Here is a 22,128-nt window from a genome sequence, read left to right on the forward strand (position 1 = left end):
CAAAATGTTCCTACACTTATATAACTAGAAAAGGGAAAAATTCTGCAAAGCCACATATATTATCAGCTGAAATTTGCACCTTATAAACAAGATCTGGTTACTTGACCCTGTCACTCAGATGAAATCTAAGCCCCAAGCGGCAAGGTGTTCACATACTTTCTCTGTTCCAGGGTCCTTTGTTTCTTTTTGTAAGCCTTGCTATTCGTATTCCTTGTACACCCAGCACAAAGAAAATGTTGTTCCAGTCCAGCTAAGCATCTTTAGATGTTTGCTCAGGAAACCTTCTCATTTTTCCAAGGGAAAGAATACAGAGTGGTACTGGTGAAATTGTAGCTCGAATAATAAAACATCCATAGATTTTTGTTGAGGAAGGCTTGTCCTTTTTCCAGGGCAGTGAGTGTAAAGTAACTGGAAGAAATAATCTAGCTCATTAACAGAACCATTTTTCAATATTCTCTGCTCATAATCCATAGGATCTGAAGAATAGAATCCTCTAACCTAACGATTAACATGGTTAGGAATTATTTAATGAGATCCAATACTTTTTATTTAAAACATTAACGTAATGAACTATATGCCTGGATACATAACAGCTCTAGCAGTCTAGCAACTTGCAAAGATTCCAGTGTTTTTAAGAAGTGCAAATGCTTTGCACCTCTGCCCTGCAGCTGTGGAAACCAGGTTGCTGGCAGATGTCCTACTCCCAGGTTGCTTGGTGCCTCAGTGGCACAACTGGGGCCACATTAGCTGACTGCAGACCTACTGTTACCCATGCCAGCTTCCCGTCCTGGCATGCAAATGGCTTTCCAGGAACTCATGCCTGAGAATGCTTTTGCTGTCCTTCGTGTATCTAAAGATCCTGATTGGATGGATTAGGTGGAATTTGGTTTATTTTCCAAAAGGAGAAATACTGAGAGTACAATAAGAGTAGTTAACAAATCTAAAGGTTGTGACTTAACAGAGCATATGGCTGTGCTGATTGCAGGACAGTCAAAATAAATTACTTTTTGCTCTTCACAGTGTGGAGTATTGAGGAATTCACCATTTGGAGATGTTTTTTCTTCACTGAGTACACTGCATAATGCTCAGTACGAACAGTCATCAAAGGAGTAGACCAAACAGCAGATTCATTAAAACCTATGTGTTCCCAGCTGCTGAGATTAACGTATATGAGTGCAAAGAGCACAAAGTCTCTGAATTGGTTGAGGAATTGCCCTGGTGAGCACACTTCCCACTGTGGTATGAGGTAGAATGAGTTCCTTCATCTCTGCCAACGTGATACAGATACCTGTGTTGCTTCTTTCCTCAACAAGTGACCCACTTGCTTCTCTCTGGCTCCTTCCAGACACATCTGATGTCAGTCTTCCCTCCTTTAGTAGCTGTCTGGGAAGGGAGAGGCATTTTTACAGCAGGGATGGGAGAAAGAGCCCACGTTTGCTCAAAACAGTGTGCTCTGCTTGTCAGCACCAGAGCTCAAGCAGGCAGTGCCTGTGCTACTGTTCTTGGCGTGCCTACCATTCCAGTGACATACAGGAGTCATATCAGGGGCATCTGCATCACTTATGGGAAAGAGTATGTGCCAGCAAGCAAAACTGAGCATGTATGCAGTGACCGGAGAGCCCACCCTCTTTCACAGGGTGGACAGAATGGTTAAGTACCATGCGGGTGATGCTGGGTGTGTGCATTGTGGAGAGGAGGCACAAGTGAATTATTTAGCCTTTGCTGAAAAGAACAAGATGGAGTCTTTCACATCTCTTTCAATGAGCTGTTCAGTGGGTGATCTGCTGCTAAAGAACTTCCCTTTCTTTTTTCCCCCCTCCCTCCCTGGCCTGCAGGTCTCAAGGGAAGAAGGAGGAGGCTGTAATCTTACTGAGGGACTCCATCAAATATGGCCCAGACTTCGCAGATGCCTACTCAAGCCTGGCCTCACTGCTGGCTGAACAGGTAACAGGCCTCATTTGGGGCTCTTGCTCCTCCCGAGGGCTGAGGCACCAGTGCTGCAGTTGCAGAGTGGAAACACTCACTCTTCCTTTGCAGAGTGGGAACACTCTCACTTCACACACGTGCAGCAAAGTGCACAAGCCTGAGGCTATCTGGAGAGATCTATTGGACTGCTGCTTTAGAGATGACTTGTTCAGTATGGAAGACAACTCAATGAATAATTACACTCACGTGGTATGGTTCTGAACTAAATCACTGTTAAAGATGTGAGTAAATGCACTTTCTGCTCCTTCCTACATCTACAGCAAAGTCTTTATCCATTGCATCTTGAATACTGACAGCACAATAGGTGAGTGCTCCCCCCTCATGCACACCTACAGAGGTAACCTTGGGGTTTTATAAGAAAGCCCTCCAAAATTAGGAAATGCCAGCAACAAGATTCCTGAATTTCAGCTTTTCAGTTCTGCCCCTTGCATCTAACCCATCAGGGTACAGCCCTTAATTACCACAGTCAATGATCACGTACAGTGGGTAGAGAGGCTCACTTGCTTTATGTTGCTCTTAATGAGCAGCTGTTCAATATTTGATTTAACCTCATTGTTCAATATGTGCCCCAGACCTTATTTACTGCACAAGGCCTAGATTGTGCTCTGGAGGCAGGATTACTCATTTCTTCATGGGCTTTTTCACCACGCTCATTGCTCAGGGCTCTCACTGCTTGCTGTGATGAGGTAATTTCCTTCTACAAGGTCTCTGTGAGGTGAAATACTGTCTCCACATAGGAAAAGAGAAATTGAGGCATGAAAAAAAGTGTGGGTGCCCACACTGAGACCACCAAGCCCTTCTTTCCTGCAAGCAGGCAGCAGCACCTATGAGGGATGCTGTGTTTTGGGCACTGCTCCCATGGTCTGCAGCCTCAACCAGTGGCCCTAGTCTGGCCCTGTAATGGTGAGTGGTAAAGTCCTTGCACAGCAAACACAAGCTTCTACATAGCTTTTGAAAACTGACTTTTTCTCCCCAGAATTTCAGATCTTACCGTTCTATGGCATGGGATGCTAAAGCTTTCTAAATAAAAGCTTGCCAAAATGCAAATACAGACATAGCGATGGAATGCCATCTTTCACTATTTTCCATTAGTCTAGTTAATTAAATCTTCTCTCTGCAAGTGGATAAATTTCAGCTGAACTGTGGCTTTGGCTTCTTTACTGATGTAGATATTCTGCAAAATTCATCTATGATATATACGGGTTACTTAAACACATGCTATTTTATTTTCCCTTTTAAATGACTTTCAAGTGCTTGAATATTATCGATATCAGTTGCAGGAATCTAGAAATATAGTAAATGAATTGAAAGAAGAACCTTGTTGAAGGGAACTCTCCTTTGAATGAGCCCCTCCATGAGGAGTCTCCTGCAAGTACAGGAAATGAGTTGTCTGCAGTAATACCTGGTTTTAATATTAATTGAATTTATTAATTAGAACCATCAGTTGTAAGGTCAACAGAACAATAAAACGACTATAGAACCCTGAGGTCTTTTGCCCAAAGGAAATGTCATTAGTAAGGCCTGCAATAATTCATCTGCTTTTATGTATAGATCGTTTGTCCTCTTGTGACTTGAGTAATTGCTAAGGAAGAAAAGATAGTTTGTAAAGTTTCTTTAGAAAATAACAACTTCCTGCAGGCTTTTAACACATTCTCATGTTCAGCCACAGCTGATGACTGCCTGATTGAGCACCTCCTTCCTCACACACCCGTCCTGGTGACCTTGGCAGGGATCCTACCTTGAACGTTTGAGAGAGGGGCAGAAGGGCTAAAAGCTGCACATTTAAGTAACGCTCATGAGGTGATCACTTCTGTGACCAGCTTCTGCTCTTTCAGCTTTGCATTAAGGCTGAGAAAGGGGAAAAACCAGTTGAAGTGATACGGTAAAATAGTATCAGAACTGTAAAAAATACTGCAAGAGAAAAGTCTCCTGCACCATTTGCCTGCTACATGCCATGATTACCCTTTTCTCTCCTTGCTAATTGATTCAGAAGTCAGAGCCCACCTGGAAAAAAAAAAAAACCTTCACACTGTATAGAAATTTATGTTGTTTATTCCTTTTATAAGTGCATGCTCTTACTATTGCTCTCTGCTTGATAGCATAACTCAAGCACAACCTATTGCTGCTTTCCCCAATCATTTCAGTGGTACTAGAATGAGAAATCAAACATCTTTGTTTGCGATTGTTGTGACCCTGTAACAGTGGTTCCCCTCTGAACCTACACTGTGCTCAGAGGGGCGGTGAAGCCCAGGCACAACTGCCCATAGAAGCTGTGATGCCCCATCCCTGGAGGCAGTCAGGGCCAGGTTGGATGGGGCCCTGGGCAGCCAGAGCTGCTGGGTGGCAGCCCTGCCTATGGCAGGGGGTTAGGACTGCATAGGCTTTAAAGTCTCTTCCAGCTCAAGCTGTTTCATGATTCTATGAACACCTTCTTTCTAGTTTTTTCAGGTTTATCAGTCGTCTCATACTACTGGATGGTTCTTTTCAGGCTCTAGTTTCTGGATCCAAAAGTTTCCTAGTATTTTTTTTTTTTTTCCTTTTCTTTTTTTGAAAGAATATTATCCTACACTAAGAAAAAAAAGTTTTTAACCCACTTAGTTGCAGAAGAGAGCCTGCTCAGGCATATCCACACGGAAAATGCAAGTCATAAGAAAAATAAAGCAACAGAAAACCAGGCTTAAAAGCCCTGCAGTTTAACTGAGAGATCCTTACGTGCATAATTTTTCTAATATCATAAAAATCTCATACATTTTTAAGCCTGTCTTCTGAATTTTGTGAGCGTGATGAATGTTTCATGAAGGGCTGGGAAGTGGCGTTATTAAGTGTTAATGAGAATCAAGCCTTGATGAACTTAGAGCATTTCTCCTCGGAAGAGGAGCGGCTGTGAGGAGGAAATCTCTGGCAGAAAGAGATGGGCCCACCCTTCCCCATTTCTGACTGCTCTCAGTAGAAACGCTTTGTTAGAGAAATCATTCCAGACTCTTGCATTGAGCCTGAGGCATGCAGGGTTAGGATGTTAGATGCCAAAAAAGCATTGTACAAATGCATGTGCAATGCAACCGTGACAAAAATGCTAAAAGTGCTTAGAACCAGGGAGTGGGAATGCTTTGAGATGGGACGCTGCTGCTAATCCAGATTAGCACAGCCCTGTCTTGCTTCAAGATCAGGTTTATGGTCGGTAAATAATACAAAGGAAACTGACATCCATGCATACAAAGCCATACTTGTCTGCAGCAAATTAAAATTAGAGGAAAAAAAATCAATACAGAGAAGCTTCAAAATATACTCATTAATGCATGTCTAAGACACACACTATCTCAAGAAGTTACTGTTCATTTCAGTCAGTTCTGATGGTTGCTTCACTTTTCCTGACTCTGCAGGACAATGACATCAAATTCACATAAAAACATGCACGATGTCCAAACTTAAGCACTTTTAAAAAATGTGTTTCTGTGTTTTATCCCACCCTATCTTTCTGCTGGCTGACCTTCATCACGTAAATGTGAAAGCACTTAACCATGACAAACCATTTGCTTTCATCAAGCCATAGTCTTCCATTGCTATTAATTCCAGCTTTCCAGTTCTGAAATAGGAGGTGAGAAAGGAGTCTGTTCATTTAAACGGCTATAGATCCAATGCTGCTCTCAGGTTCACCCTTTAAATCCAGAGGAAGCCCGATACGCTCTGGGATTTGTAGGTCTGGAGGAGAGTTCACAGCTGGACTGAACAGCAAAACCAACTCTGCTTTACACAGAGAAGTGGCTCAGGATCCCAAAAGCAATACTTTTTCAGGGACTGCCTTGACAGCCAGACATTGAGCCAAGGAGACACTGTGCTCTTGACACCAGGCTGTTGGATCCCAATCACAGAGAGCATTGGTGGGACAGGGAGTGAATGGATCCATCTCATTTCATCTCCTCCACATAAGGTCTGCTGTGGTGTTGCCAGGCTTTCCTTATAGGGCTTTGAATAGTTGATTTTGCGTGGGAGCTTTGTTAGGAGATTGTGGGGTTTGTCGCCGTAGGACTGCTCCATAGAAGCGGAGAAATTGGAAAAAAAAAAGCCTTTGCCTCAGGAGATTTACCTGGCATCCCTCCACACTGCTGTTTTCCATTGTGAACAACCTTCCTGCCATAAGTACACCCAACAGCAAAACTCTGAGCTTAGGTGGGAGGAAAACCTTAATAAGTGGTGCTAGTGAGCATGTGGGCAGCTGGCACGTACCGTCTGGCGGAGGGAAATGGAAACCTTATTAAGTTGCTATTTGATCCAAACTAGATGCCTTGTTTCTGTTTCAGGACCTGCTGCCTATAGCTCAGGCTAGACAGGTCACAGCTGGTGGGACACTTCCAGAGGCAGAGTGTTCCCAAAGGAAAGATGTGCATTTTTCAGAAATGCTCTGCACCTACAAGCCTCCTTGAAATCTATGCAAAATGTAAGGGCTCGGCCTATTGGAGAATCGGCAGTAGCACATCCCATCAGTCCCAGGGAGGTACATCTCACACATTGACAACACCTGTTTTTCATCTGAATCTGTCAGGTTTTCCCCACTCTTCCATCACCCCCAGTCCTTCTCTTGCTTCCCTCATAGCCTTGTGCAAGCTCCATATCCCTCAGCTGTCATGCACACCGAGCTTTCATTCCTTGTATTTTCCCTGCTGCTCAGGGAATGAAGAGCGAAGCTCCTGAGGGGGAAAGCTAGCCAGCAAGATGCTCATTAAACAAATAAATTAAAACATATCAGCTCCCAAATGACAGATTGGTAACAGAACCAACATAACCCCTGTCACTATGTGTTTCCCAGCTGGGTGCGTGCTAGCTGAGGCTCACTGACACTGCACACAAATTGCCCAACCTTTTCCAACTGATGTTTTTGTTTCACAGGTAGCTCCAGTTGTGAATGCATGGGGGGGGAAGCTGTTAGGATTGCTCTGGCATACCAGAGTGCAGATGTATTATGCCTTTGTCACAGGGTAAAATGTTGGCTGCTCAGAAGCCAGGGGCCGTGTTCCCCTGCTAAGGGGCTTAGAGGGGGAGGGCTGATGCCTGAGCTCCCTGTGTGGCAAGGGGAGCACACTGGTGGTGCCAGCATGAGCACTGCCTCAATCTCCTTTTCCTTTGGAAAAAAATTCTTCTCAGAAGGAGCAGTGCTGCAGTGGCACAGGCTGCCCAGGGTGGTGGTGGAGTCACTGTCCCTGGAGGTGCTCCAGAACCGTGAGGATGTGGCACTGAGGGACGTGGTTATTGGGCATGGTGGGGATAGGGGGATGATTGGACTGGATGATCTTACAGGTCTTTTCCAATCTTAATGATTCTGTGATTATATGATCCTGTTTCAAGGAACGGCTGAAGGAAGCAGAGGAGGTCTACAAGGCTGGCATAGAGAATTGTCCAGAGAGCTCCGATCTGCACAACAACTATGGTGTCTTCTTGGTTGATACCGGTAAGTGAAATGGAACAAAGGATTTTCTCTCTCGGGATTATTTACTTTGACATATTTTATTCAGCGCTATACTTCTAAAAGAGTTTCAAAAGGTACTGCAGAGCAGTAGCTGTGCCTCTACTGTAGCTTAGAAATAAATATCCCTGCTCTGTTGAGCTGGCAATGTACTGAAATGTGTAGTCAGTGCACTCAGTGTGCAGCAAAGGCATTCAGCCTGCATGTTTCCTCCACTGTTTCTCACCATCTTTGCACAGGCAGTTCTCTCTTCAGTTCGAGCTGGGCAGCACCCTAACAATTCTGCAATTTCTCTGGGATAGCAGGCAGCATCAAGTAAAACCTCAGTTTAAAACCCTGGGCACACAAGTGGATCGTTATTGTCTTTGAAGCACTTGCAGCTCTTTAGTGACAAAGCAGCTCTTTGACTAAAGGTTGAGTGCCACTGCTATAAAAACAAATATGGCTTTTAAACCACAATCCTTTGTGAAAACAAAATGTAAGATACTGTGGGGTGAATTGATTTCTCAGGGGCTCCATAATGACATAGAAAGCCTTTCTTTTCTGAGTTCCTGGTTCCCATCCAACTTCCATGGACTCAGGCACTTCCTGGCATCCACATAAAATGCATCTGCAGTTGCCACCTCTTACTGACAGCTTTATAAGCTTCCAAATCTGAGCTGACAAAGAGCTAGTGGAAACCAAGCTATTCCCTGAAGTCTCTCCAGAACAGAGCTCTGACTCAGTGGAGAAGCATCATAGACTTACAGTGTATTGCTGCTCTCCATTCAGTCCCTTTCACGCTGTGCCCAGCTCTGATGGTGCTTGGGAAGCAGGGGCAATGGCAAAGGGCCATGCCCTTCCGTGTGCAGCTGGCTGTCGTCCCTTTGAGCTGACACTTAGCCATCACTCTCCTGTGGTACCAATGTGAAATAAATACGAAGCCAACAGGAATATTCATCATTGAAAAATGCCTTGCAGCAATAACGACAGATATTGAGATCCTGAATTTGTGCGCTGGCAAAATTCAAACTTGCAAATAATAAAAACTCCAGCACTGTACTCCTCTCTCTTTCACGACCCAGATGAACGGCCCTACGCCTGCCAAAAATTTTGGTTCAAATGCAGTGCAGCACTCTTTCTTTTTTTGCACTTGGGTGTTCTGCCAAAGTCCAAACTAACTTTTCCTGTTTTATTACTACACTTCCCTACACACAAACAATAGGAAAAAAAAAACCAACACTGAATTTCAAAACCAAAATCCTGACATGTAAATAAGCCCCAGGAGACATGGTAAAGTGTGAAGGAGACGTGAGGGACTCAGCCTGTGTTCCCTCCTCAGTGGACACTGGAGAATGGCTGTGATGCACCATCCTGGGAACCTGCAGGTTTAGTGCAAGGACCTCCAGCAAGTGTCAGCTCTGGAGATACGTATCTCTAAGAGACTCTGCAGTGAATAGGGATGCTCAGTGTGTCTCCCTTCCTGATTTGTGTAGTAATTTAGTTTGAACAGGACAGGCATTGGTTGACCTTGAGGACTTCGGTGCTCCCGAGCTGCTTTCCTGGCCTGTTTTGTAGGTGTGGTTTTCACAGACCTCCATCTCCTCAGCAGTGGAAGCAGAGTGAGACTGCTGCTGGATGCTTTAAGAAATATTATCCTGAAGGATAAGCAGTTGGTCTTTGATGAATCTTAAGTGCTTCTAAATCTTCCAATAGACTTCTCCAGATCTCCTAAAGAGGAAACATCCGAGGAGTGTTAATGGTACTTTTATGTTGCGTAGATAATCTCAAGGAAACCAAACTTTGTCTGGAAAGCTGTGAAAATAAAATTCCCACAGCAGCTTATGTTCAGTGCTTGAACACACACAGGCTGTTTCAAGTTCTGTTTTCCAGCAGAAATTGAATTAAATTATTTTGAAGTGATTTGTCTTAAAAAATGCCAATACTGTAACGTAGGGATGTCCAATCATTTGGCTTGCCTGAGCAACATTGAATGAGGAGGAATTGTTTTGGGCCTCATATAAAATATATCCTATAGTTAGTGTACAAAAGTAACAAAACTTCTTTTGTTTTTACATATTTAATTAAAACATAAAAAGAAAGTGGATTGGAAGTGTAGGCAGTCTAATGCTTTGCTATGGACACAGATCTGTGAGTATCAGTTTTCACCATCAGATTAGTTTTTCTAGACTATACGAATCAATTAAACCCACACTGTAGCTCAATTTACAGTATCTGCATTATTGAAATATTGGGACTTTTTACTGTGCCCCATTCATTTCTTCAGTAGCTGGTTAATGGGTTCTGCACTGCAGGGTCCCTCTTGAGGACAGTCATTGTTTAGATAAATAAAAATATACTACAAGAAATAGCACTGAAGTTGATGAATGAGTGGTCTGGCACCTTTCTTCCATTCAAGTTGAGCATTGGCATTTCCTAAAAATACAGGACACTAGTGAATTATTTCGGGCTTTCGGAGGCGTTTGCAGTCTTACATTGTGGTGGTGATGATGTCATGGCCTGCAGGACCTTTCCCAGGTAGAGCGTTTCTCACAGTGAAGCAGTGCCACCCAATGGCACTGAAGCACAGAGACAGGGCCGATGTGCTCCAGCGTAGGCATCCAGACACCTGTGGGCTCACATTTATTGCACCGAGCTGGGAATGAGCTACTGGAAGCTACTCCCATGCACAATGCGTAAAGACTGAGCAGGACCAACACTGAAGGGTGATAAGGAATAGTCTCTGGTTTGAAATGGCCTAAAAGATTTGCAGTGGTGGGGCTGCAAGGAATGTTAGTGGCTTGTTCTCCGTGCCTCTGTGGACCTCTCTCTCAGAGGGTGCTCTCATGGGAGGTGGGACACACACAGGGGTTACATCCCTTCGAGTGGGATAGCATGGGCTGAAGCACTGGTATAAAAGTGTTTTCTTCTCCAGGGGCTCCTGAAAGAGCCGTGTCCCACTACAGACAGGCCATCCACCTGAGCCCCACGCACCATGTCGCCATGGTCAACTTGGGGAGGCTTCACCGCTCCCTGGGTCAGAACAAAGAGGCCGAGGCATGGTACAAGCGGTAAGGAACTGAAGTGGGAGGAGAAAGTTTCCCTTGACCCTCCATATGGCTCATTTCTGCTGAAATGCCTGTGATACTTGAAACTGTCAATGCATGCTTGGATTCTCCATCCATTCAAAATCAGATATATTTGCCTATTTTTTTTGAGAAGTGCTAGGCAGCACTGACTGAGGCCTGCAGGCTGAGCACACTGCTGCTTTTGGGTTGGGTTTTTGCTGGAGGGATGTTCTAACAACAATGTCAGAGGTGTTTTCAATGGCTTGAGCAGGTTTATAGTGCTATTCCCACTGTGCTGAGGGTTGCTGTGTGAGTGATGTGCCAGTAACAGCTATAACTCCTGCATAGCCCCGCCTCCTTTTTGGCATCCCAACCTGTGCTCGCACTCTCTGCCCCTGCCAGCTATCCCAGCACCTGCTGTAAGCTCACATGGACTTTGGATTTGGCTCCTCCTCTTGGATGGCTGGAGAAATTGCTGCCGTGGGCACACTTATCCCTCCCCATGACCTTAAAATCATGCTTCCCATGGTGGGATGAGAATGCCATGCAGAGTGGAGGGCTTTACTGCTGCATCTCAGTGCAAGCCACAGCTCACTCTTCTTCTTTGGTTCCCACATCACCTGGAAACATCTCTTCTTCCCAAATTCCAGGGCACTGAAGGTATCCCGCAAGGCTGAAATCCTTTCCCCCCTGGGGGCTCTGTACTACAACACGGGGCGATATGAAGAAGCTCTGCAAGTTTATAGAGAAGCAGCATTACTGCAGCCTTCAAACAAAGAGACCCGACTGGCTTTGGTGAGTATGGGGTGGACATGGCCAAGCCAAGGCCACCTGTGGAGCCCGCTGCCCACATTAGTGTGGCCGGAGGCTCAGAGCTTGGTGCTATCTCCACGCCAGCCATCCAGTGACCATCTCTCCCACTCTTTTTGTTTCCTCCTCACTTCTTGTCAACCTCAGAACATGTGTCTCAGCCACTACTTTTCCTGGCTGTGTGCAGTCCTTCCATCCTTCCTAGAGGTGCTGCCTCTTAACACCAGCCCCTGCCTCACTGGAGGCTAGCACCAGCACTATATAATAGTTAGCCGAGCTTTTAAAATCATAAGTCTTCTTAATATGGCTCCACAGGCCCAGGTGTTAGCAATGATGGGGCGGACGAAGGAAGCAGAGAAGATGACAAACCATATACTTGATGAAGATGTGGAGTGTCTGGAGTGCTACCGTCTTCTGTCAGCCATCTACAGCAAGCAGGAGCACTATGCTAAGGTATCGTAGTTGCAAGATAGCCTTGTCTAGATGTCATGTCCCACAGCACACACTCAGGAGATTCATTTTTTTTTTTTTCACTGTGCAGCATGATTTTTGAAGTTTATGAGCACTTCCTGCTTGTGCTGCACTCAGCCCCATTGCCCATCAGCCATAGGCGTCTAAAACACCCATTTCCACATGCGATAACTGTGGGGCAAACAAAGGAAGGAGAATGACTTGTTGCTTTTCTGGCTCGTATTCTCAGAGTAGTGGTGAGACCATCAGAAAAGGAAGGGCACAGAATATAGTGATTCAGTGTCCTCTTGCTTTTTCACAGGCACTTGAAGCTATAGATAAAGCTCTTCAGCTAAAACCAAAGGATCCGAAAATCATATCAGAGCTCTTCTTCACTAAAGGAAACCAGCTGAGAGAACAGAATCTCCTTGATGAGGCTTTTGAGGTATGACTGCTCTAAGCCCCCTGTATAGTTGTATAGGTTAAAATACTGAATTAACTCTTTGTGTCTAATACTCCATGATGCATGTACCTTGGCTGTTGGCTTCGCTTATTTATCAGTTCATCAGTAGTACAGCTAAAGATAAGGAGCAGCCAATTTCACTAGTTACTTAGAACTTTTCTCCTCAACAGAGGGCTGCTTTCTTCCCTTCACATCTATCTTTTTTATTCCAGTGTGAAAATACAGCTTCTTGCCTTGAGAGGTTAATTATGGAATCATGGTGGGACCATAGTAGAGCTCAGGCGCTGACCAGACCCTTGATCTATCCTGCCCCAGCCCCTCTCACTGGCAGTGGCAACTCCAGGTGCTCAGCTGAAAGCTCAGGGACCTGTGAGAGCTCACAATGTCGTTATATCTCACCTCATTAACTAATAGCTGATAGACTGGCTTATCCTGTAGAACAGAAGGCTTGACAGCTCAGAAATTATGTTAATGCTGAATAATAGCACAGACAATTATGTTACTGGGACGGATCAGACTATTCTCAGTATCCCTAGAGACATGTAATCCTAGTTTGAATTCTTTTCTGTTATGAAACGGTAAAAACAATGCTGTTTGACAGAGTCCACAAAGTCTTTTTTGCTTGTCCAGAGTACAGTGGCAGAAGCAATGGGGAGGAATAGAGCTGCGCTCAGATGCTTGTGAAACTCGTGTGCAGATGGCTTTACCATAGTCTGCAGCCAGCTCCAAATTAAAGCCTTGCAGAGGGAGTGCACACTTCATTATTTTTGTGTTGTTCCAGTGCTGGTTTTGTTCAAAAACCCAGGCTCCTAACCTAAAAATGTTTCATATTTATGTAGAACTATAAACGGGCTGTGGAGCTCAATTCTGACCAAGCTCAGGCCTGGATGAATATGGGAGGCATTGAGCACATCAAGGTATGTTAATTTTGCTTTTCTTTAAGCTATCAGCTGCAGGGACTACTTGGGACAAAAAGCTAAATTTGCTTTGGATTGCCAAGAGCTGCACATTTATGCACCAGTATGGATCAGTAAGTGTCCTTGACATATTTTATCCAAAAAACAGGAAAGTCTATACAACCCCAGCTAGATTTTCCCAACTAGATTGCTTAGAAATATTTAATATAAATCCCGTATTTTTAAGAGGATAGGCTGCAAGGATCAACCTGCCCATCTCTTGTGTTTCTGTGCCCAAATTATTGACTTACCTTAGAAAAATTTCACAGTGAGCCAACTTCTAAAATTTTTTTCTACCTAATAAATTTAATAAAGACGTCTACTGCAGAATACTGACATGAAATTATAGAAATAGCCAGCTTTCTTATCTTTGTGAATTCTTTAACATATGATTTGGGTCTTAAGGATTCACACTGTGTGTGAGGATGTCACAATCCTCAAGGTATTCTCCAAGTAAAGTTAACTCTTCTGGTACAATGTAAATCCACATTTTGCCATGTGTTAGTTTGAATTTAGGCTAACAGCACTCGGTGATCCGTTACGCAATGAAATATTTCAGCTACGTAATAATATTGTGTTTTATAAACACTTTTCCCTTTGTATTACAGTCTTCACTTTTCCCAAGCAATGAACTTCCTTTGCCAGGGAATACAAATGCAATCTGTCACTCATTTTCTTTGTAGGGAAACTACGTCACTGCCCGTGACTACTATGAGAAAGCTTTGCAGCTGGTACCAAACAGCAAGTTGCTAAAGGAGAATCTGGCCAAGCTCGATCGCTTGGAGAAACGGTTTCAGGAAGTCCAGGAGAAAGATCAGACATAGCATTCAGTCACACCAGTGGAAAGAAACTCGTACCCCTTGGAGAAGAATGTGGTGGAAGCCTATTGCTCAAAGGAATTTTGGCAGGACTCAGAGTTACAGAAGGCAATTTTTGAATGCATGCTTACGTTTGATCAAATAACAGGAGGCACTCTGCTCCTGTGGGACATGCTGGAGAACGAATTAAAACCTTCCTTTAATCAAGATTTATGTTTAGGCTGAACCCATTTTAATCACACCGTGAGTGGTGGAACATATAACTCCAATATCATGGTTATCACTAGGGATGCCATGGGGACAAAGCACTCATTCATTGAAGCAGGGGTGAAGTAGCACCTCCTGTTCCTCAACGCAGGCTCACCTTGTCCACAGAGAGCACCACTGATGAGCTTTGTTGCAAGTGCTGCTAGGTCCATCTGAGCCAGAAAGGATGGTCCTATAGGTCACATAAAAAGGTTTCAAGGGGTTGATGTTGAGGAAATGGTGGCCACTAATACAGCTCTAAATGTGACTTGAAGATGATTCTAAAGAGAGGGAAAGCAGTATCTGAATACCACCCTAGAAGAATAATTGAACAAGAGGGACAAATGACCCTTTGAGGAAAAACCTCAGCTGAATGTTTTATGCATATGATAGTCATTTTGTAATAATTTGGGTACATGATATCAATATTGTCAAATACCATGTAGCTTTACCCTTTGCCCTCTCCCTGCAGGACAAATAATTACTATCCTGCAAAAATGGAAGTATTCAAAGGCAGTAAGAAACTCTAGGATTACTTGTCTTCCTGTCCAGTCCCCAGTAAAAAAACAAACAAACAAACAAAAAAAGAAAACAAAAACAATAAAACTGATTGGTGTAGGAGGTAAAGTAAAGCCACAGAATGATTAGGGAAGATTTGGCAGGCTGGGAGGGTGCTAAGGAGGCTTTTTATGGGTGCGCAGGGACAAAGCCCATTCATCATGGTGATAACACTGACAAAACACTTCATCAAAGTGTTCTCACCACCTCCCCTAAGAGATGCAGAAAATAAGCTATAGCTAATCAGTCATAAATCTCTATTTTTAAATACTGAAATGGAAAAACAAGTTCTCTTCAGAATTGGGGTTTTTATTTTTGAGCTTTATTTATTTAACTTATAATCAAATGATTAATATATTTTCTCTGTTTTATATGAATTGGGCAGTGTCATTCACAGCTGGCCACGTGGCTGGGCTTTGTCACTTGTATCGTCTGAAGTCAGAAAAGTGCAGCACCACTGAAGTGTGCTTTAATAATTCCCCCTGATGATAATTCTAGAGTAAATGGCTGTGGAGCACATTGGGCCAAACTTCATCACAGTAACAGCACTGCTGTTTGTTCTGTTTGTACCAATTTAGAGAAAGCATGAATGGTTGGTGATGTTGCACTTGGTGGTCCTGCCTTTGGGTGTTGATATCAATTTGTTCTTCTTGCTGCAGAAAACTGCTCTAAAACGTGTATTGAAGCGTGGTTGTGCCCAGTCCCTGCAGAGGAGCAGCCCAGGGTTTGGCATTGATGCATGTCTTGTCAGAAAGAGCCTGTGTGGCAGTGATCTGTATGTTGCCCAGGTTTACTTAGTGGTGGTCATGACAGCCCTGTGCTGGCTTCACTGGCTTGATTTACAAAACTTGGTGTCATGCTGCTGCAGTTGGCCAAATTATTGATGTAAAGCAGCTGCATCTGATGCTGAGAGGGAATCCAGAGCAGCATAGACATCTGCTCTGCTACAGCCTGGGGAGCAGCTAGAGCCATGGAGAGGCCGGAGTTGTGAGGTGCCAGGTCCTGCAGTCCAGTAAAGCCAAGACCAAGGAGATCAGCCGGTGCTTGCAGTTGGGCAGAGGCCAGCTCCTCGAGTTGGTGGGAGGAAGAGGTCATTGGTAGGAGAAGGTGCTGATCTATTTCTGGGCTTTCTTCCTTCAAACTAACTTTGTTAATTCCAAAGGAACAGCTAGGACCAAGAGAAAGCTTCTCCCTGGTGGATTATTCCTCCCAGCCTCCTTGCCTTTAGAGGGTGAGGGTAGGTTTGAGGGCTTGGGGATGGATCAGCAGCAGCTCTTGTCTGGTTGCACAACTTTTATAGCCATAGACTTATTGACATAACATTTCTGCAAGTTCCCAGTGCCAGTGCTGCACTTGATGCCTTGCATGGAGTAGCTTTGCACAGCCCAGGCGCTGCCAGGGGTCCTATTAGCAGAATCCTGTGGGATGCTGGGTGGGGAAACCAGCACACAGATGGCCTCTTAGAGCTATTGATCTCCATCACGCATAGCAAAGCTGTAGAGGTTTCATATCCAAGATAATCAGAGGTACTTGGACCATACTAAGCAGCAAGGAAAAATAGCCTGGGCCTTACCAAGAACCACAGGCTCTTCTCATTATGGTCCGGTAAAGTGCCCTGCCTTTCTCCAGACACGTTCACCAGGGGGCTGGCTGTCTGCTGTACTGCTGGGCAGCAGCAAGGTTGGGGCTGGCAGGGATGTGCCTGGTGCAGACCCTGACACAGTGCTGTGCAGAGACCCTGCTAGGAGGCATGTGGAGAGAGTGCTCCGACACCCAGTGAAGCAGGGAATGGGCCAGGGGAGATGTATATCCTATAAAGTTTGTCTCATAAAGATATATTAAATAAATACTGTATATTCTACAAGCTGCACAATAGTGTTGCTTTAAAATGTGGCCAATTAAACGTATTTTTTCAAATAAAAAAAAAAAAGTTTTATTTTTTATAACAGTGCTTTGTGAGGGGAATGATTCGGTTTTGTGTTTATAACTTTAGCTTAAAACTTCATTTGTCTTTCTTGAGAGACCTGGTACAAATGTCTTGTTCTCCTAGAATCGAATCCAGTCCAAGCCATCTTGGCCTCCTAAAGCTGCTGCACGTGTGTAAGTACGATAAGGCTTTGGGTGCCCCCTCCCAGGTCCTGGGAAAGGATTACCATGATGGTAATGCTGTCTTCCTTGCAGAATAATCTAGAAAGATCAGATTCTCCTTCCATTGAGGGAGGCAGGTTGGCTGGAAGGCATGTCTCATGTTCATCCAGTCTTCTGAAAGAGGCTATAACATGTTCATGTAGAATAATCCCAGCTGATCTGGTTATGTTTCTGTGACGAAAGACTGTATTTATGGTAGTTACTGAGAGAAGAAGGGTGGTTAATGACCCCCAGATTCCCAAAGCAGCACTTTATACCCTATCTATGCAGGGTGATGGTGTGCGAATTGGCAGAGTATCTGGAGAGTGATTCAGGCCATGAGCTACCAAAGCAGTTAAACGCTCGCGAAGTTTTGAGCTGACTCCCTGTCTCATTGGCTCCCATCTAAAATGCTGTGTTTATTCAGGACATTAATCTTGTAAAAGATTTATTGTAGGTAAAGAAGAGCAATGGAATATAATACGAAATGGGTTACCTCCACCAAAAGAGAGTACGATTGTGAAGGATAAATAGAGCGACTTACTTTGTGATAAACTGGGTATTATCCAAACATCATAGGAAATGTCCTCTTCTTCTAGCTCTGCATGGCTCATAAAATAATGAATTATAAATACATTGTTTTCTGCCAACTGCGGTGCTCAGCATGGTTAGCAGAGATTACAAATTAATAAATGGCTGAAGCTCCATGTAGTGGAAGGGAGTTTGTGTAAGTTGCGTTGGCTAAACCTCAATGCTCACCAATATTAAAGTGGAGAATTAACTCAAAGCTGGTGAGACGGCTCCTGTCTAATGCTCACTGTGCATTTTAATCCTAAATGAAAAACATAATTGTGTTGCTTTTTCCTTTCTCCATGAATAACATTTTCAGCTGATGGATTTTGTTTTACTTTATTGCTTATTTAAAGTCCAACATTCTTTGCTTCCATTCCTTTTTCATCCCTGAGGACAAATGATGCAATGGAGGGGATATTTTATCTCTCATAGATTGCTTGGACTTGACTTTCCTAAAAATGTGCAGGCAACTGATTTTGGCCACACAGTACATGAATGCAACAGTGAAAATAGCCTTTGTTCCAGAGGTCTCAATGAGGACGGAGGGTGTGTGCATGCAAGCAGGCACATGAATGTGAAAAGTCAAAGTTGAATAATTCAAAATAAAGAGCCTAACTTGGAGGGGAAACTGGACACTCCTTGAAATATCTAAACAAGCATCTCAAGCAGTTAACAGGAAACCAAGCCAAAGGTGGTGTACAGTATTTGGTGATGGAAGATAATGGTCATTTTAATTTTAATGATTAGGCCTTTTGGAATGTAATTGTATGATTTTTTGCCCTGTTTGCCCTCCAAACTGGTGAAGCAGTTGGCATGTGCTTAAGTCTCCAAAAAGTATACGTGCATTGAATTGACCAAGTTCTGGATTGCTGTTATTCATGTATGAGATCTTTGGAAAAATTGAGCCCTTGGAGGCTTTTTCTCCCCAACCTTCACTTTCTTGCAGCAATTTCAAAATGCACCATTTTGCTTCCACATACATTTTAAACACAGCAACAAGGACAGCAACAAAAAGGAAAAAATAGATTCACTCGTGTTTCATTGTGGCAAAGTTGCTTCAGATAATCTTGATAACTTTGTGCAGAAGTTCATTGCCATGTTTGTACTGACTTGCTGAAGTTTTTCTTCTGGAAAATACCCGTGGTGATATCCTATGTAAAAGTTACAGCTTCTACAACTGTATTGCTGTAGAAATCTCTGCCCAAAGTGGATGTCACACATGCTTTGTGTTCCTCTGTGTGGGAGTTGTTTGCGTTGGCTGTTGTTCATATGGTTCTTATTTCTGTATCTAATTTTTTAAGATCAGTTATGCATATCTTTTCAAAAGAAAACAAGAGAACAGCCCATGGATTAGAACAAATAAATTCACTCTCAGCAGCTGGATGTATGTCAGTGGTACAGGAATTTGCAAGTCTTTGCTTTTCTCACTGTGGACATACAGCTAGATTTCACATACAGGAGTTATGCTCGAATTTCTTTGCAAAAGAAGATGTATGTAAATGTCTATTTTATATAAAAAGTAATAAAGGCGAGTGGTGTGTCTGGCTTTGTTCTGTTGGCCGTGAGGTCAGTCTGTTCCTTAGGAGCAGCCCCAGGTAAGTTCTCTTGGAGGTGGAAAGGTGTCTGTTTCTTATTCCATTTGCTTTCCATTTTACTGCCCAAGGAGTCAAACCGATTGCTCACAGAGGAGCAGCTTTGCAGCACATACATGTGCGTCTGGTCATATAAAAATATTTCAGCAGGCATTTTTTGGAACTGGAACATGGGAAAAGTCGAGGGCTGGCGCTTATGCAATGTCTTAGTGGTTTGGACACATTATGCTGACATAAGCTCTTCATGTCAGGCTTTACACATCTGTCAGAAATGTATCAAACAAAGCGAAGCCTGCAGGGTATAAAGAGAAGAAATAGAAAGGGAGAAGAAACTCCCTTTGTTCTCATTCCCTTCTCTCTGGAGGATGTCCTCAGGTACTCCCCCGTGCTCCCCTGGGACTGGAGTTCTCTCAGGGGATATATGATGGTGACAAATGGCACTGCTGGAAATGGAACTGGAAGAAAATCAAAAGCCCTGAAAACAAACCGTAGTGTTTTCTGCCATCTAGGTGTGAGCACAACCCTCTGTAGCACAAAGGGGAATCGCATGCTTACTTTGAAGACATCCTGTATGTCCTGGGATTCTCCCATATCTGGACAGTGCATTATTTCATAATGGAGCTTGCTACCTAGCACTCCCTGCCCAGGTACTCACTAGCATTGATGGAGTACTTCTGGCACCCACTTAACAGCCTCTTTGTAATCCCTGTGCATTGCTTCGAAGAAGCTGCTGGATGGGAGGGAGATGCAAACACACCACTATGCCTTACAAACACATCTGTCAGCCCACATCTCCTCCTACCCCCACTCTGCTCTCCTGCCCCTGCAGGAGTGCTCTTTCTGGCTGGCCTGGGAGGGTAGGCAGGGAGTCCATGAGGTGAGGAGCACGGCTGCATCACCTTTTCCTGCACCATCAAGAGAGATTTGCTTCAACAAGCAAAGACTGAAGTGACTTCAGGGCTGGTGGTGGTGTGGGAGCTGTTATACCCTGCTTGTGTCCCTGATGGCACAGCACTAAGAGGAGAGACCAGGGAGCCAATGGCCTCCTGCACGATGTGGCTAAGAGAGCCTCCAGACCTACCTGATTTGCAGCCCTGCAGCCTCACCTGCCAAAGCTGGTTGGCCCATCACCTATTCCAGGGGCTTGTTAACTAGGAGGAAGAGAATAGTTCTGATGTGTGGCAGAGTGCAGCCTGGGCTCAAGGTTCCAGCTTCAGGTACTTCCTTGGATCATGGTGGCAACTGGGCTCCTGCTGCTGCTGGTGTCTTTTCTTGCTCGGTGTGGTGAGTCCTATGCTGGGGCATAGGGGCTGCAGGGGAGTGTGCCCCAACATGGAGCTATAGCAGTGAACACCAGTACTGTTAATGCTACTATACCAAAAACAAGTGACTGTACCCAGTCAGCTTTGATAAACTGCTCTTGGTATGCTCACCCCAGCAGATTGGGCTCTACCTCTGCTGGCACTGAAAGTTTTTGGTACCCTCTCCATCCAGGTGCTGCTCACCATGGTCCTCCCTTTGCTTGCTGCAGCAAATGGGCCTTTCCCCACTCAGGCTGCTCAGCTGCGCTGTGGTCTCTTGTCTCTGAGAGAAAGAGAAATAGCTTGGTCCTGCTGGGCCTGCTAACTGGTGATTCTGGGGCAGTTCACTAAGAGAAAAATTTAGGAGAGCAGTATTCTTGAATCCTTCTTATCTTTCTTCATGCAATGACTAGCATATCTATAGTTCCCCATTTGCTCTCACATCCATATAAATAATTATTTCCTAGAGGTGCTTTGAAGAGGGGAAAACAAGCATAGGGCAGGTTGAAAAGAGAGGTCGGAAGAGTGTGGATCTTCAAGCAGCTTCACCCTAGCAATGAAGCTAGTGCCAAAAAGATCTGCCCAACTGGGGCAAGAAATGGAATACCAGCTAATTGCCATTCATCCCATCCTGGTTCACTGTGATGCTGGTTCTTCCGCTGTTGCTAATGCAGTTTCTCTTCCCCGCCCAAGGGTATGGTGTTTTCTCCATTATTTACCACCTTAATAAGCTCTATTTTCTACTCCAGCAGTAGGCTTGCTGCTATAGCAATAATCACTGTGCTTTCTTGCCAGAAGAGCCAGTCAGCAACAGAGGCTGGGGAGAGCTCGGTCCAGGTCAGTGGCTTAGAAAATTGTGTCTGGTGTTGTGACTGAGCTTTCTGTGGTAGTCAAATACTTTGAGGCCAACAGTGGATGCCTGAGAGTGACACAGCAAGGTGATAAAATGCTGTATGGGAAGGGGGGGGAGGGAGAGGCTCAGAGCCCCTCTGTAGCCATGATGCTGTGTAGGGATCCCCACAGCCTTGTGATGGAGGGTCAGTGGTTGCTGCTGAGTCTTGGGGCACTGGCCGTGCAGTAGGAGGAGAGATGTGGGCTCCTCAACTCACTGGCACTCGAGTACAGCAGTGCAAGTGCCTGTGGGGCTCTCTTGTGCCACTGTCCTGATGGAAAGAGTAAGTGAGCATTCAAGGCTGTGCAGAGGATGTGTGGCCCAAAGCCAAAGGAGAGCAGATGGGCGATGCTGTTGGTGACATTTTCTCTCCTGGTGACTCCAGTGAGTTATTTCAGGCTCTTGCCTGGGCAAACACTATGAGTGCCTCCCAGTTACATTGTTTGAAGGGCAGAGAAGTGAATCATAGAATTGCTCAGGTTGGAAAAGACCTTAAAGATCACAAAGTCCAACCTCAACCTAACCAAACTACCCTACCTTTAACAACCCACCACTAAATCATGTCCCTGAGCACCACAACCAGATGGATTTTAAACGCATCCAGGGATGGTGACTCAACCACCTCCCTGGGGAGCCTATTCCAGTGCTTAACCACCCTACCCTTTCCTGATATCCAACCTAAACTTATCCTGGTGCAACTTGAGGCATTTCCCCTCATCCTGTCACCTGTCACCAGTGAGAAGAGACCCAATCCCGCTCTCACTCAATCACCTTGCATATACCAGAAGAGAGCAATGAGGTCTTCCCTCAGCCTTCTCTTCCCCAGGCTAAACAGTCCCAGTTTCTTCAGT

The 22,128-nt window shown here is 44.5% G+C and overlaps 1 protein-coding gene across 3 annotated transcripts in view; it reads left to right on the forward strand.

Annotated features, from left to right (window-relative positions):
- Positions 1-19,024, forward strand: part of TMTC1 (transmembrane O-mannosyltransferase targeting cadherins 1) — a 152,636-nt gene extending 133,612 nt beyond the window's left edge. For 2 of the 3 annotated variants that reach the window (XM_085229557.1, XM_085229566.1), the window contains 9 exons: positions 1,836-1,944; positions 2,038-2,175; positions 7,327-7,429; positions 10,359-10,494; positions 11,142-11,286; positions 11,617-11,754; positions 12,074-12,196; positions 13,054-13,131; positions 13,854-19,024. In XM_085229557.1, coding sequence (XP_085085683.1) covers positions 1,836-1,944; positions 2,038-2,175; positions 7,327-7,429; positions 10,359-10,494; positions 11,142-11,286; positions 11,617-11,754; positions 12,074-12,196; positions 13,054-13,131; positions 13,854-13,994 — 1,111 coding nt within the window. In that variant the 3' untranslated portion in view covers positions 13,995-19,024. The remainder of the gene's footprint in view (positions 1-1,835; positions 1,945-2,037; positions 2,176-7,326; positions 7,430-10,358; positions 10,495-11,141; positions 11,287-11,616; positions 11,755-12,073; positions 12,197-13,053; positions 13,132-13,853) is intronic. The other variant, XM_085229560.1, reaches the window with a different exon arrangement.
- Positions 19,025-22,128: the final 3,104 nt, after the last annotated feature.

Source organism: Meleagris gallopavo, chromosome 1 (genome assembly GCF_905368555.1).
Source record: "Meleagris gallopavo chromosome 1, MGAL_WU_HG_1.1, whole genome shotgun sequence".
NCBI classification, from domain to species: domain Eukaryota; kingdom Metazoa; phylum Chordata; class Aves; order Galliformes; family Phasianidae; genus Meleagris; species Meleagris gallopavo.